The 15,036-nt window shown below is 42.3% G+C and overlaps 1 protein-coding gene and 1 non-coding gene across 6 annotated transcripts in view; both read left to right on the top strand.

Annotated features, from left to right (window-relative positions):
• The first annotated feature begins 18 nt into the window (after positions 1–18).
• LOC100983898 (coiled-coil domain-containing protein 144A) overlaps positions 19–15,036 on the top strand; it is a 97,271-nt gene continuing 82,253 nt past the window's right edge. For all 5 annotated transcript variants that reach the window (XM_063599210.1, XM_055101215.2, XM_063599211.1 and 2 more), the window contains exons 1-2: positions 19–1,602; positions 3,836–3,906. In XM_063599210.1, the coding sequence (XP_063455280.1) occupies positions 1,259–1,602; positions 3,836–3,906 (415 nt within the window). In that variant the 5' untranslated portion in view covers positions 19–1,258. The remainder of the gene's footprint in view (positions 1,603–3,835; positions 3,907–15,036) is intronic.
• LOC117976723 (U6 spliceosomal RNA) lies at positions 2,654–2,762 on the top strand. The gene has a single exon (XR_004667460.1). It is a non-coding gene; the product is annotated as a U6 spliceosomal RNA (small nuclear RNA).

Raw genomic sequence — 15,036 nt, forward strand, 5'->3', positions numbered from 1 at the left:
TCTCCTTTGTCACCCTTCCTTCCTTCCTTCCTTCCTTTCTTCCTTCTTTCCTTCTCTTTCCTTCGTTCTCTCCTTTCTTCTTTTCTTTCTTTTTTTGAGACGGAGTCTTGCTCTGTCGCCCAGGCTGGAGTTTGGTGGCACGATATCAGCTCACTGCAACATCCACCTCCCGGGTTCAAGCGATTCTCCTGTCTCAGCCTCTGGAGTACCTGGGACTACAGGCGCGCGCCACCACGCCCAACTAATTTTTGTATTTTTAGTAGAGACAGGGTTTCACCATGTTGGCGAGGCTGGCCTCAAACTCCTGACCTCAAGTGATCTGCCCGCCTCAACCTCCCAAAGTGCTGGGATTACAGGTGTGAGCCACCTCGCCCAGCCGTCACTTTTCTTCAATCTCACTGGTGCTCGCGGGCTGAAGGGTCAGGACGGACTAGAGGCGAGCAATCCCGGTGGCACCAGGCATTCCCCGACCCGCCCGGGTCGCCAGCTGCACGGACCCTGGGCAGATGCGCGCAGCGGCTGCAGCACAGGGCGGGGAGCGGCTGCTCGGCCCCATCCTAAGGCAGTAGAATGCCCAGAGCTGGTCCCTGGCTCCGGGCGCAGGCCGAGTAGGAGCTGGGCGGGCAGCGGCGTCGGGCAGGCCCTTTCCAGCCGGGCTGACAGGCCGCTCTGACCCAGCCATCAGACTCCGCTTGCGTCCTGGCAGCGCGGACCCTAGGGCAACTTTGCTGCAGTGGCCAAGCCGGGGGCGGAACTGGCCCGTACCCCTGAACCGAGCAAGGAGCAGGTGCGCTGGCGGCGCTGTGAAGCCGCACTCAGGCAGGCTGGGCGCCGCCACCCCGAAACCTCCAAGGGAGGACCAGCCAGCCCAGGTTGGCGCTGGAGCTGCAGCGCCACCTGCAGGCCAAGGAGTCTTTTTCTGGGAGGCTGGAGCTGCAGCGCCACCTGCAGGCCAAGGAGTCTTTTTCTGGGAGGCTGGAGCTGCAGCGCCACCTGCAGGCCAAGGAGTCTTTTTCTGGGAGGCTGGAGCGGCAGTTGCAGTGAAGTCACAGGTTCCGTGACGTCACAGGTGGGCAGGCGCACTGGTCTGTAACGGATTGGCTTGGCCTTACCCGCGAGGCTTTGCGGTGGTCGCTTGGCTTGGCGTGGCAGTGATCGCTTGGCTTGACATTTCTGGCTTAGCGGTCCTCCTTTCGCAGATTGGAAACCGCGGGCTATCCTGCTGGGAGGTTGTGGCTGAGGCAGTAGCTCGCTACTGATGGCCTCCTGGGGTGGAGAAAAGCGGGGAGGGGCTGAGGGGTCTCCGAAGCCGGCAGTCTACGCCACGAGGAAGACCCGTAGCGTCAGAAGCCAGGAGGACCAGTGGTACTTGGGCTACCCGGGGGACCAGTGGTCCTCGGGCTTCTCCTACAGCTGGTGGAAAAACAGCGTCGGCAGCGAGAGCAAGCACGGTGAGGGCGCCTTAGACCAGCCCCAGCACGACGTCCACCTGGAAGATCTTGGCGAGCTCCACAGAGCTGCCCGGTTGGGCGACGTCCCTGGGGTGGAGCACGTCTTGGTTCCTGGAGACACTGGCGTGGACAAGAGGGATAGGAAGAAGAGGTAATGGCCAGGCGAAGGATGCGGGCGCGCCGTCCTGTCGGGGACACTGGCTTTCTGGTGCCCGCAGGCCCCACGGCACCCGGGATGGGGAAACGTCAGAGGGGTCAGGGGCCCAGGCCTCTTAGTGAGACGGGATCAAATATAAATGATTATTACTATTGCAAAAGTGTTGGTCTACTTTACAGGAGTTTTCTTTAAAAATATTGCACTTCCCAAATGTGTTTATCCATTTTCTCAATGTATTCATCAAACATAAGCTGAATACCTATTATACAGCAGACATATTCTACTGTCGCTCAGGTTCCTTCCATCCTTAAGAACTTCATGTTGGCCGGGCTCGGTGGCTCATGCCTGTAATCCCAGCACTTTGGGAGGCCGAGGAGGGCAGATCACGAGGTCAGAAGTTCGAGACCAGCCTGACCAACATGGTGAAACCCCGCCTGTTATGCTTTTGTCTCAGCCTAGACTTAGCTAAGACCTTCATGATAAATTATCCTTTAGGCCCTCGGGGTTCAGTTCAAATAATGTTGCAGAAAGAGATGAGTTTCCTTTTTTCATTGCTACCAGATCTGTATGCTGAGGACCCTTTTCTTAGATCGTGGAATGTCCCATATTATCCTTTCCCAGATTTGTGGCAGGAAGCCATCACCAGAATTCTGAGTCTCAAGTATGTTAGTTGGATTTAACAGAGCTAAGTCTCATCCATGACTCATGAATATCCATGTATAAAATGAGAGCTTTGGCAGGGTGCAGTGGCTCATGCCTGTAATCCCAGCAATTTGGGAGGCTAAGGTGGGCGGATCACGAGGTCAGGTGATTGAGAGCATCCTGGCTAACACGGTGAAACCCCGTCACTACTAAAAAATACAAAAAAAATAGCCGGGCGTGGTGGTGGGCGCCTGTAGTCCCAGCTACTCAGGAGGCTAAGGCAGGAGAATGGCATGAACCCGGGAGGCGGAGCTTGCCGTGAGCCGAGATCGCGCCACTGCACTCCAGCCTGGGTGACAGAGCGAGACTCAGTCTAAAACAAACAAACAAACAAACAAAACTTGCTTCAGCAGCAAACATATACTAAAATTGGAACAAAATGGAGAGAAATTAGCATGGCCCCTGCCTGCATAAGGATGATGCACAGATTTTTTGAAGTGGTCCATATTTTGCGCAGTCACTAGAAGTTCATTTGACTATTTGCTGACTAGTTCCAAAGACAGTGTGAGTCAAGACAAACTGGGTATCACCTAATATTAAAATTGTGATTTTTCACTACAAAAATATGCAGTAAGGTGATCAATGGAGCTGAGTAGCACGTGGGATGTTGTGTGCAAATATATTGTCAGTATGTATCTCAGAAATGAGAGAATGTCAACTTGCATGTCTTTCATGGAACTGAAAAAAAAAAGTAGAATTTTGTTTTCCATGTCAGTTGGAGATGAACATGGGGATTGAGCATCCTTCTAACAAAGATCTGCCGATTCAGAGTTTGAGTCTGTATGGAACAGTAGTCCAAGCTAGGTCTTGACATCTATTAGCTTTCTCCCCTTGGCGTGATTGATGAGCTCAGTAATAGTGGACAGTGTTGCTATCTAGTTTGATGAAATAATATATTTATAAGTAAATTTAGTTACAAACTATGAACTAGCTGTGATGCCCCAAATTATAAGCCACAAAGAATAGAACTAATAAAACTAGAACTTAATAACAGTTTTGGAAAACTGCAACATTTGAATATTAGAACCTCTGGAAAAAATACACATTGGGTTTTATTTGTGATTCCAAAACCATTTCCGCAATAAAGCTCAAGAACAAATTATTTCATTGCTTCACTGTTTCTCTGAGCATTTACAAAACGTTTTCTTGTTAAATCTTTAACAACCTAGTGAAATAAGGCAGTAAAATCCTTGCTTTTTAGAAGAATACATTGAGCCTAAGAGAAGCAACTTGTCAGAGGATAAATAGCTGCTGGTAATAGAGCTAGGACGCTTTCCATTATGCCAAGCTAATGTGAGTTAATTTACTGAGCTATACTCCCTTCAATTCATGAGTACTTCATCTTTTTTTCTTCTTCAGAAGCTTAAAGAGAAGTTGGTAGAACTCACAAATTGAAGTATATGGGATAATTAAAAGCTCTGATATTAACTCTGATATTGTTTGAAATACTCCAAAAATTTAATATATTTGGTATTTTTCATTTGTTTTAAAATAGTAATTTCATTTATTACATTTTTATCCATAGCATTCAGCAACTAGTTCCTGAATATAAGGAAAAACAGACACCTGAAAGTCTTCCTCAAAATAACAATCCAGGTAAGACTTCTGATAGTGAATTATTTTTGGTGGTCCTACCATAGGTAAAAAAGAAGTAAAAGTAAGGAAGTTTTGATCATGAAAGAGCGGTTTTAAAAAATCTTTCTTTCTTGATAGGTTAGATTTCTTGGTAGGTTAGATGTCACAATTATTTAAAAAGTTAATTGTAGGTCATTTATTTTTTCAAACAATCTGGTCTGAAAAAAAATTAATTATGGTCCCTAAAATCCTATGTGATATTTTTGTATAAATAAGAAAAAGTTTTTTGTTTTTTTTTTTTTTTTGAGACGGAGTCTCGCTGTCGCCCAGGCTGGAGTGCAGTGGCGCGATCTCGGCTCACTGCAGGCTCCACCCCCTGGGGTTCATGCCATTCTCTTGCCTCAGCCTGCGGAGTAGCTGGGACTACAGGCGCCCGCCACCCTGCCTGGCTAATTTTTTGTATTTTTAGTAGAGACAGGGTTTCACCGTGTTAGCCAGGATGGTCTCGATCTCCTGACCTCGTGATCCATCCGCCTCGGCCTCCCAAAGTGCTGGGATTACAGGCGTGAGCCACCGCGCCCGGCCAAGAAAAAGATATTTTTGAGTTAGTAAGTTGTATGTTTTCTTTATAGTCACATTATAATGCATTAGACTTGTTATGAAATTGGAACTTCTATTTAATTTTTAAAATAAATGACTTATGTTTAGTAAATGAATATCAATCACAATTGACCCTTAACAATGTGGAATTTAGGGATGCTTGATTCCCTCTGCAGTCAAACATCTGTGTATAACTTTTGACTCCCCCAAGAACGTAACTACTAATAGCTAACTGTTGACCAGCAGCCTTATTGATAACATAAACAGTCAATTAAGATATGTTTGGTATGGTATATGTATTAATATGCTGTATTCGTACAATAAAGGAAGGTAGGGAAATAAACTGTTAAGAAAATCATAAGGCAGAAAAAATACGCTTACTCTTCATTAAATGCAAGTGGATCATTCTATAACTCTTCATCATAGTCTTCAAGTTGAGCAGGCTAAGGAGAAGGAGGAAGAGGAAGATTGGTCTCCACTGTCTCAGGTGGCAGAGGTGGGAGAAAATCTGCTCATAAGTAGACCCCTGCAGTTCAAATCCGTGTTGTTCAAAGGCTAACTATATTACATAGTGATTTGTGTTACTGAAAAAAAGAAATTAGTTTCAAAACTGGAAACTCAGCAATACCTTTCTGGCTCCATGAACAAATGGCAATAAGAACTGTGAAATGGCCAGGTGTGCTGCCCATACCTGTAGTCCCAGCAAGTTGGGAGGCCTAGGTGGGAGGATTGCTTGTGTCCAGAAGTTCCAGACCAGCCTGGGTGACATAGTGAGACCACATCTCTACAAAAACAAATACAAAATTAGCTGGGTGTTTTGGTGCACACCTGTAATCCCAGCTACTTGGGAGACTGAGATGGGAGGATCGCTTGAGCCTGGGAGTCAAGGCTGTAGTGAGCTGTGATCATGATCACAACCTGGATGACAGAGTGAGACCCTGTCTCAGAAAAAAACAAAAACAAAAACACAAAACCCTGCCAAACATACCCAATGTGCACTAATACTAATGGGAAATTATTTTTTAAAGATACCTTCTGAGTGCAGAAGTCAGAAAAGCAATTCCTTGTTGAGAAGAACAGGTCGTGTTACATACTTATAAACCAACAAGGTGTCACTATTATTGACTTTCCCCCAATTTGAAATCGAATGAGGTATATTTACTTCATTAGAACAAGATGTGTTTTTCTACCTGCTGGTTAATTGCTATGTTAACAGTAATTTTGTTAGAACAAGATATGCAGTTACCATTAGCCAAAAGATTATCATAATAAATATTCAAATAGCCCAACTCTAGGCTCAACAAATTATAATGAAAGTATAAAAATGTTTCACAATAACAAAAAATGCTTCTGTGCTTCCAAGATGTGATGCCTAATGCATTGGACAATCTGAACTGTAAGAGGACACCTTTAATTTAGTACATATTAATCAAAGAACTTCTCTAAGTTAGGTTTTGCACGTTATGGGAGACAAACATGAAATAGACATAGTTTTGGTCTTTGAGGTGCTCATGATAGAATAGAGCTTTCTCTATTTAATTTCTGTGTTTTTTTCAACCGAATTTTCAAGGAAATCATTTATTCATTTGTCCACTTCACAAATAATTATCAAATGTCTTTTAGTACTAAGCATTTTTTTTCTAATGTTACAGAATACAGACATTTAAAAATACTGTTGGGGCCAGCACAGTGGTGCATGCCTGTAATCTCACCACTTTGGGGGGCTGAGATGGGAGGATCACTTGAGGCCAGAAGTTCGAGACCAGCCCGGGCAACATGACAAGACCTCATCTCTACTAAATTTTTTAAAAAACAATAAAACATTAGCTGGGCATGGTGCCAGGTGCCTGTACTTCCAGCTACTTGGGAGGCTGAGGTGGGAGGATTGCTTGAGCCTGGGTGTTTGAGGCTACAGTGAGCTATGATCATGCCACTGCACTCATGTCTGGGTAACAGAGTGAGACCCTATCTCAAAAAAGAAAAAAAACAAACCAACAAAACCCAGGAGCTTGTTATTATCATTGTCACTTTAATTATTTGATGAATTATTTATTCAGTGCCTACTACTGTGTTAGATGCCCTCTGGAACCGTATAGTGACCATTTATTGTGTTAAATATGTGCCAGACACTTTATGTGGTGAGGAATGAAAGCTGTAACAAAGTGAGTAAGATTTAAGGTAAGCATGAAGAGTGAGTAGAACTTTTCTAGGTAAAGAGGCAGAAGGATGATGTGGGCAGAAGATTGTGTGTTTGGCAGAAGGAGCAGCGAGTGCAAAAGTAAGATGCTTGAGTGAACTTTGCAGGGTTTATGAGCAGTTCAGTTTTGCCAGTGCAAAACATATGAGATGTGAATGGTTGGGAATGAAGTGAATACCTAAGGCAAGCTCATGACAGACTTTTTTTTGAGACAAAGTCTCACTCTGTCACCCAAGCTGGAGTGCAGTGGCGTTCTCTTGGCTCACTGCAACCTCCGCCTCCCGAGTTCAAGTGATTCTCGTGCCTCAGCCTCCCAGGTAGCTGGGATTACAGGCGCGAGCCACCATGCCCAGCTGATTTTTGTATTTTCAGTAGAGACAGGGTTTCGGCATGTTTGACAGGCTGGTCTCAAACTCCTGACCTCAAGTGATCCACCCACCTCGGCCTCTCAAGTGCTGGGATTACAGACGTGAGCCACCACTCCCTGCCCAGACTTTTTAATACTATAGAAATGAGTAGATCTCAGGCCGGGCATGGTGGCTTATGCCTATAATCCCAGCATTTTGGGAGGCCAAGGAGGGCAGATCACAAGGTCAGGAGATCGAGACCATCCTGGCCAACATGGTGAAACCTGTCTCTACTAAAAATACACATGAAAAATTAGCCGGACGTGGTGGAGCATGCCTATGGTCCCAGCTACTCAGGAGGCTGAGGCAGGAGAATCACTTGAACCTTGGAGGCAGAGGCTGCAGTGAGCCAAGATCGCACCACTGCACTGCAGCCTGGGTGACAGAGCAAGACTCTGTCTCAAAAAAAAAGAAAAGAAAAGAAAAAAGAAAGAAATGAGTAGAACTTTTCCTGCAGGCCATGGGAAATTTACCAGGTGGAATGCTTTGGGCTGTAAATACTAGATGACCTAACTAACAGTGGCTAAAACAGTAGGGACCAGAGTTGTTTTGATGGTTCAGTGATAACACGGTGTTTTGTTCATGTCTGTTTTCATGGCTGACTAATTAGCAACAGCTCCAAACATCATGGTCTCACCGACAATATCTGAAGACTGAAAGGGTGGCTTTTCTTTACATGTTTCTTTTAGTTAGGGAGAAGACTCAGAAGGGTGCAGTTGACTTCCTGTAACATTTTATTGGCTGGGTCCTACCACATGCTCATTCCTAAACCAGGCACTGGGGAAGCAAATGTAATTACTATGATGAGCTTAGAATAATCATTTCTTCTTTTGGAGTGGGGAGGGCTATTGGCATGATAAATATCCAAATAGATGCATGTTTCTCCAGCAAGACAGAACAGGGAATCGCTATTGGGTAGGGAGACAGCAATGTTTACTGTAGGGACACATTGGAGTGGGGAGTCACATGATTAGATTTGAGTATTAGCGCAATCTGGTTATGGTATAAAGCAGGGATTGGCAAGCATTTTCTGTACAGGGCTTTTTCATGTGGTCTGTCATTCCTACTCAACCCTACCATTGAAGTATGAAAACAGTCATAAAAAGGCAAGCAAATATACATGACTGAGCTCCGGTAAAACTTTATTTACAAAACTATAAGGCAGACTGGATTTGCTCCATGGCCTGTAGTTTGCTGACCCCTCATATGGAGAGCAGCTGGAAGATAACCACATAAAGAGACAGGGAAACAAAAGAAACATTTGCATTTATCAGAGCTATAGTTTCCTTGTGCTGTCCTCAGACTAGTGTCAGTCTGTTGTAAGGTTTTCACCCATCCATGGTGAAATCAGTAAGGTTAAGGAGCTCAGTTATTCATTTAAAAATGTTGGTCTTTTTCTTGGCATGATGCCTTTTTCATTTATTTTACTTAAACTTTTTTTTCATTTAAAAAATAACATTAATAGTTGTTTTTTCCCTATAAAAGCCACTACTTAAGAGCCCATGTTTAACTAGGAAATATAAACATAAAATAAACGTGTGGCAGTGGAAATATAAAGCAGGTGCAGAAAAGAGGTACAGTTAATATGATTTAGTGATTGTTGAATGTAAAAAGATAGGGGATAGGGAGAAATCTCAGATGATTCTCAGGTTTCTGGCTTGTGCCCTAGCATTTAACCTGGACATGAGGGAGTAGGCAGTTTTCAGGTGTATAGAGGAGAGCAGCAGGTCAGCAGTCACGACTAACAGTTTTCTCTGCATTGCTGAGTTTACTGAAATGTCCATTTGGGTATTTTCAGTAGGTAATTGGATAAATTTTTATGGCTGGAGATGTAACTCTGAGGTTGGAGTTGCAGACTTGGAATAATTGAGGCAAAGTTGTAGATCTGAGTGAGCTTGTCCATGATGGGAAAGGTATAGAATGAGCAGAGGGCCAGTGACAGAACCCTGGGAATATCAGCATTTCCCAGAGGAATTAGGAAAGAAGCCTGAGCTGTGGCTAAAGAAAAAGAGGAGAGGAATCATAAAGTGTTGTTGCAAAAATTTACAAAGGTGAGAATTTCAAGGAGGGAGTATCAATTCTAACCAGTAAGATTACTAAAAAGTAAAGTGAGTTAACCTTTTAAAAGCCTTCAGTGGCACTGTCTTCTAAAGAACAATCATAGAGTTGTGGGGTTCGCTGCTTATGTGATCAGTACTTCTGATGTTCAAATGTGGAAGAATACACCTACCAAGATCCTACCTAACTTTTGTAACTGCAGCAGCTCCCTGTACAGGATCAGGGAAAATGGTCAAGACTGGTGAGTTAATGTACCACCATTTTCCTAGAATTGTCTAAACCTAAGGTCATATGTGAGGAAAAGTGTAGTCTTTCTTACCTGCTTTTTTGTGGAAATGCTTGTTTGGTACTCAAGTCCTTGATAGGCTCTTCTGAATGCATTCCCAAACAAACATCTGACAGCAACAACTGGAAGCCACCACCAGATGCACGTATATATCCTTCCTCTGACATGGAATCATAATACAGCCATGTTGTGACACAATTTCGGGTTTTGATTAGAAATAGTTTACAGGCCAGCAGTTTAGACAAACTGACATTTTAAAAATATTTTATTGCAGGAAACTAATATAATGTCCTGGAGAAAAATATAAAGTGAAATGCTGAATATAGCAGTTCTCAGTACTTGGGGTTTTGGTCACATCAGGAGAAAAGTCAGTGCCTGACTCCTTTGGTTAGTGCAGTTCCCTTTTCATTTACCCTCTTGTGATATTTCTGCTCTTACTGCTTCCTTTTGAATTCCATTCCTAAAGAAAATACTATTAGAACACATTTCAAATGCACTTCTTTATATCTGCACCACAATGACACAATGATGATGGTCTGCCAAGATTTTAAGTGTCTTCTGGGTTGTCAAATACAAATTGTTTTATCTGACATAGTTTAAATGTGAAGTGCTTTTCTGGTATTACATTTCTTCAGAAATTGGTAATCTGTGATTTAACTAGAATATGTGGTCAATTGGATTACCACACTTTTAACCATCTATACATAAGATGTCTCTTCTCCCGGCCAGATAAGTTAAAAGTCCTGTTGATCCTTACTGATCAGTTCCACTATTTGCAGGGTTTTTTTGGACTTTTGTTGTTGTTGTTGTTGAGACGGAGTCTCGCTCTTCCACCCAGGCGGGACTGCAGTGGCGCTATCTCGGCTCACTGCAAGCTCCGCCTCCCGGGTTCACGCCATTCTCCTGCCTCAGCCTCCTGAGTAGCTGGGATTACAGGCGCCCGCCACTGCGCCCGGCTAAATTTTTGTATTTTTAGTAGGGACGGGGTTTCACCGTGTTAGCCAGGATGGTCTCGATCTCCTGACCTCGTGATCCAGCCACCTCGGCCGCCCAGAGTGCTGGGATTACAGGCGTGAGCCGCCGCGTCCGGCCTGGACTTTTTTTTTGAACGGGTGTGATTATAGCACACTGCAGCTTTAGTTCCTAGCCTCAAACAATCGTTCTGCCTCAGCCTCCTGAGTAGGTGGAACAACAGATGTGTGCTACTGCACCTGGCCTGCTGCACAATTACTATAAAAATGAATTAAATCCTACCTAGTGGGAGAAAATTGACTGTGATCTTATAATTTTTTGTTCCAGAAACTTTTATACTGTAGAATATATTGTCAGTCATTAAGATTTTCTATTTTTAATTGAGTTAAAATAGGATTGTTGCTTTTTAAAATTACTTTCTGACATCATTGTTTCATGCATTTTTAATGCCTTTAGTCCAGTGGATATACAAGTACAGGAATCTCCAAGGCAAATGTCAAAAAAAAAAATAAGCAGATTAGGGAAAGGTATTCTGTGAAATTACCTTCTGATTGTAGTCACATGAAACACATCAACTTAAACAATAAAAAATTGTATAATGCAATTGTATCAGGGGTTCCCAAGACCCCCTTCACTGAGGTTTGGTAATTCACTGAGAAGGACTCACAGGACTCAGCAGATAGTCATACTTGGGGCTTTGATTTATTACATTTAATACAGCAAAAAGACACAAAGCAACATTTGAGAAAGGAAAAGGTGCATGTGTCAAAGTCTGGAGGAAGCCAGGCACAAGCTACAGGAGTCATCTCCTGTGTAGCTAGCAGGATATGCTTAATTCCCCCAGCCTCAAATTTTGACGACACATGTGCAATGTTGTCTACCTTACCAGAGTTTCATTAGAGGCTCAGCACCCATGTTTTCGATGGAGGCTAGTCACATAGGCCACCTCTCCTCTCCCTCACATGTAACAAAACTCTAGACTCCCAGGAGGAAATTAATTGTTCATAGTAAACCACATTTGCACAAACAGTTTAGGCACAGTGAGCCACTCCCTTCTTCTAAGTTAGGGAATGCTGGGAACCCTCCCAAATTCAAGGTCCCAAACACCAGCCAAGGACTAGCCTTGCAAGCAAGCCTTTCTAAGGATGGGTGTCTCATGCCTGCTATATGAAATCTTTGCTGCCCAGCAGCTATGCCCCTGAGTAAATTTTTGGTGTTATCTTAACATTTTATATAATACAATAGCAAATAATATGATAGACCATAACATGGTACTGGTTTCAGTTGCATCATTAATATTAAATAGCAAGGCTGCTTACAGTTTTGACATTTGGTGAATACTTAACAGGTATTGGTACATAAGTTACTATGGCAATATTAAGTAATTATAATCTGTCCTTCTTATCTGATTAACCTTTCAGTAAAATTGTGGGATAAAGTAGGCATAATAAGTTCTGATTTAAAATTAGAATAAAAATTGTCTTTCATTTTATTTTCATGGATGGACCAGTTTTGATTCATATTGTACTAAATCCCTGTTTACAATTATGAAATAAGATCAGATATTCAATCATTTTTGTGAATTTTTTTTGCCTAAGTATACAATTAAAATTAATTGCTTTATGTGTTTTTATATGCTTCAATTTGGGAGATAGTACTCATATTCTGTTACCTTGATCTTTAGTGATTTGCAATTTTCAAGGTGACTCTGTCTTTTTATAATTTAGGGTAATAGCAAGTTCAGTGAGTATGTGCTTTAAAATTAATAATAATATTTTCTGAGCAGTTTTAGATTCACAGCAAAATTGAGAAGGTACAGAGATTTTCCATATTCCCCATGACCCCTGACATATGAATAGCCTCCCTCATTATCAGTAACCCCCATCAGAGTTCATCAGAGTTACAGTTGAGGAATCTACCTTGACAGACACATCACCCCCAAGGTCCACAGTCTACGTTAGGGTTCACTCTTGGTGTTGTACATTCTATGGTGTTGGACAAATGTGTGATGGCATGTATATACCCTTGTAGTATCACAGACAAAATAGTTTCACTGCCCTAAATATCCTCTGTCCTCCACTGTTTCGTCTCTTCCTCTCCACTGGTTTCTGGCAACCATTGGTCTTTTTGGTGTCTCAGTAGTTTTGCTTTTTCCAGACTAGTCATATAGTTGGAATAAAACAGTGGTGGATATCTTTTTGAATATTTAAACAATAAAGTTCCATGGTAATTTGATTCTGTCATTTTAGATGTTCTTTGTCCTTGCGTTTGTTTTCCTCATGTTTTGTTCATCAGAACAGGATCTGATGGCATATGATTTGACGTGCTGAGAAAGCGTGATTTCTGTAGACGTTTGCCACGTAATGGGGAGGGTGGGGAAAAATGGCATCATGCAGTATTCCACAGCACTAACTGGACCATGGTGCTCTAGGAGATGGGTCCAGATAGACTCTAGCGATGGGACAGGATAATCTCAAGAGCTGGACTTTATAAAACTAGAATCACAAAGTCTTGCATACTTACCTTGCACTTAAAAAGAAGATCAGGCAGTGAACACTACAGGTGAATAAATATGTTCCTCTCTGGTTCTCTTCCTTTTAGGGATGAGCTTGAAAACAGTCTATATTATTAGAATATGGCTCATCTACAACTAAATGCTCTGTCATAGGAAATGCCAGTGTTTTCCTTTACAATAAATGAAAAATAATGTTGTTTTCACCAGAGAGAGTAACAACTGTTGGCACATTCTGGCAGGTTGAGTGAGCTGATAGTTCTGTTCATATATATTTTTCATACCAGGTAGTACTCCCTGGCAACCTGCCACCACTGTGGCAGTGTTTCTTCTTAAGCTTCTCACTGAATGAATGGTGTGGCTCAGAGTGAATAAGCTCTTTAAGGGAGTGATCTTTCCAGTGGTTCTGTCCATAGGAGGTAAAATGGGAGGTGAATTTGAGCCTTGTTTGTGCTAGGGAAAATAGCTAGAACTCAGTAGACATTGCCAGCATCTGCCCCAGAAGAGGATTAGTGAGAGTGAGTACATTGATCTCCCTTGAGCTCTTCTCCACTGGCAGCTGAAAAGTCTTTGCAAAGATCCTTGTCCCTGGTCTCTTCCCTATGTTTTGCCACATAACACAGCACAGCACCCATAGACCTACACAACAAAATGTACAGTTTTCCCCCCTTATCCATGGGGGTTATGTTCCAAGACCCCCAGTGAATGCCTGGAAATGTGGATAGTACTGAACCCTAGATATGCAATGTCAGGATAGAAGGAAGAGGATAAGAGTAAAAGGGGGAATAAAGAATGTTGAAGGCAGAGAGTATAGAGAGTAAATGAAGGGAAAAGAAGCAAGTGGATATGATGGAGGGTGGTAAAATGAGATAATACTTCAAAAGAAGAGTGGGGTATTAGAAAGGTGGGAAGAATATAAGGTGAACGTGCAGCACCAAAACTTATCAGATAAGACAAACTTTACTTGCCAATATGTTGTGCTTTAAGTTTAATTATTTCATCATAGTGTGGCTATACTGATGATTTTAAGCCAGTCAGATATTCTGGTCAGCAAATCATGTGTGTGTGTGTTTTGATTATCAAAAATGAAGAAAGCAATTAATTACCCTTAATAACTATATGGTGGACACAGTCTTTTAAAACATTGATTCTGAAACTTTTTGGCCTGGGGTTCGTTTTATATGATTAAATATTATTGCCTAGAGGTAACCAACACCCTGAATTAAGAATTTATTATGTCCATTCCCTTTTAAAACATTTTATTACATATGTGTATGGTCATAAATAATATGTAGAATTTGTTTTCATGTCCTAAAATTGTATATAAATTGTTTTACACTCTACATATTTTGCAACTTTCTTTTGTCTGGTCACATTACATTTTTGAGGTCAGTCCTTATTGACACAGGAAGCTCTGGTTTTCTATCAAATGACTGGATCTCAAACTCTCTTCATAATGATAAATAAATAATTAAAATAAAGAAAAATTATTGCAAATTCCGAAGAGCTTTTATTTAAGTCGGTTGTGTCTTTTGATATTTACTATTTTAGAAATAAAAACTAAAATATTTTAAAAACAAGCATGCGGCCGGGCGTGGTGGCTCACGCCTGTAATGCCAGCACTTTGGGAGGCCGAGGTGGGCGGATCACGAGGTCAGGAGATCGAGACCATCCTGGCTAACACGGTGAAACCCCGTCTCTACTAAAAATAAAAAAAAATTAGCTGGGTGTAGTGGCAGGCGCCTGTAGCCCCAGCTACTCAGGAGGCTGAGGCAGGAGAATGGCGTGAACCCGGGAGGCGGAGCTTGCAGTGAGCCGAGATTGCGCCACTGCACTCCAGCCTGGGCGACCAAGCAAGACTCCATCTCAAAAAATAAAAAAAAAAAATTTAAATCCCAACAACTTTGTTTATATAGTAAAAAGGAAAATATTTTTGTTATGTATTCCTTTCCTGTCTCGTGGCACTGTGTGCTATTTGGATCTGGTGTGGTCCTAGACTAATCCTGTTCTCACATGGGAACAGTTAGAGCCCTTAACAGCTCTTATTTTGCAAATAAATGTATGAAGTTTATCCAAGTATTTGAAAGGAAATTCTGAAGATGGTGCATTGAGGAAAGAC

This window comes from Pan paniscus, chromosome 19 (assembly GCF_029289425.2).
Source record: "Pan paniscus chromosome 19, NHGRI_mPanPan1-v2.0_pri, whole genome shotgun sequence".
NCBI classification, from domain to species: domain Eukaryota; kingdom Metazoa; phylum Chordata; class Mammalia; order Primates; family Hominidae; genus Pan; species Pan paniscus.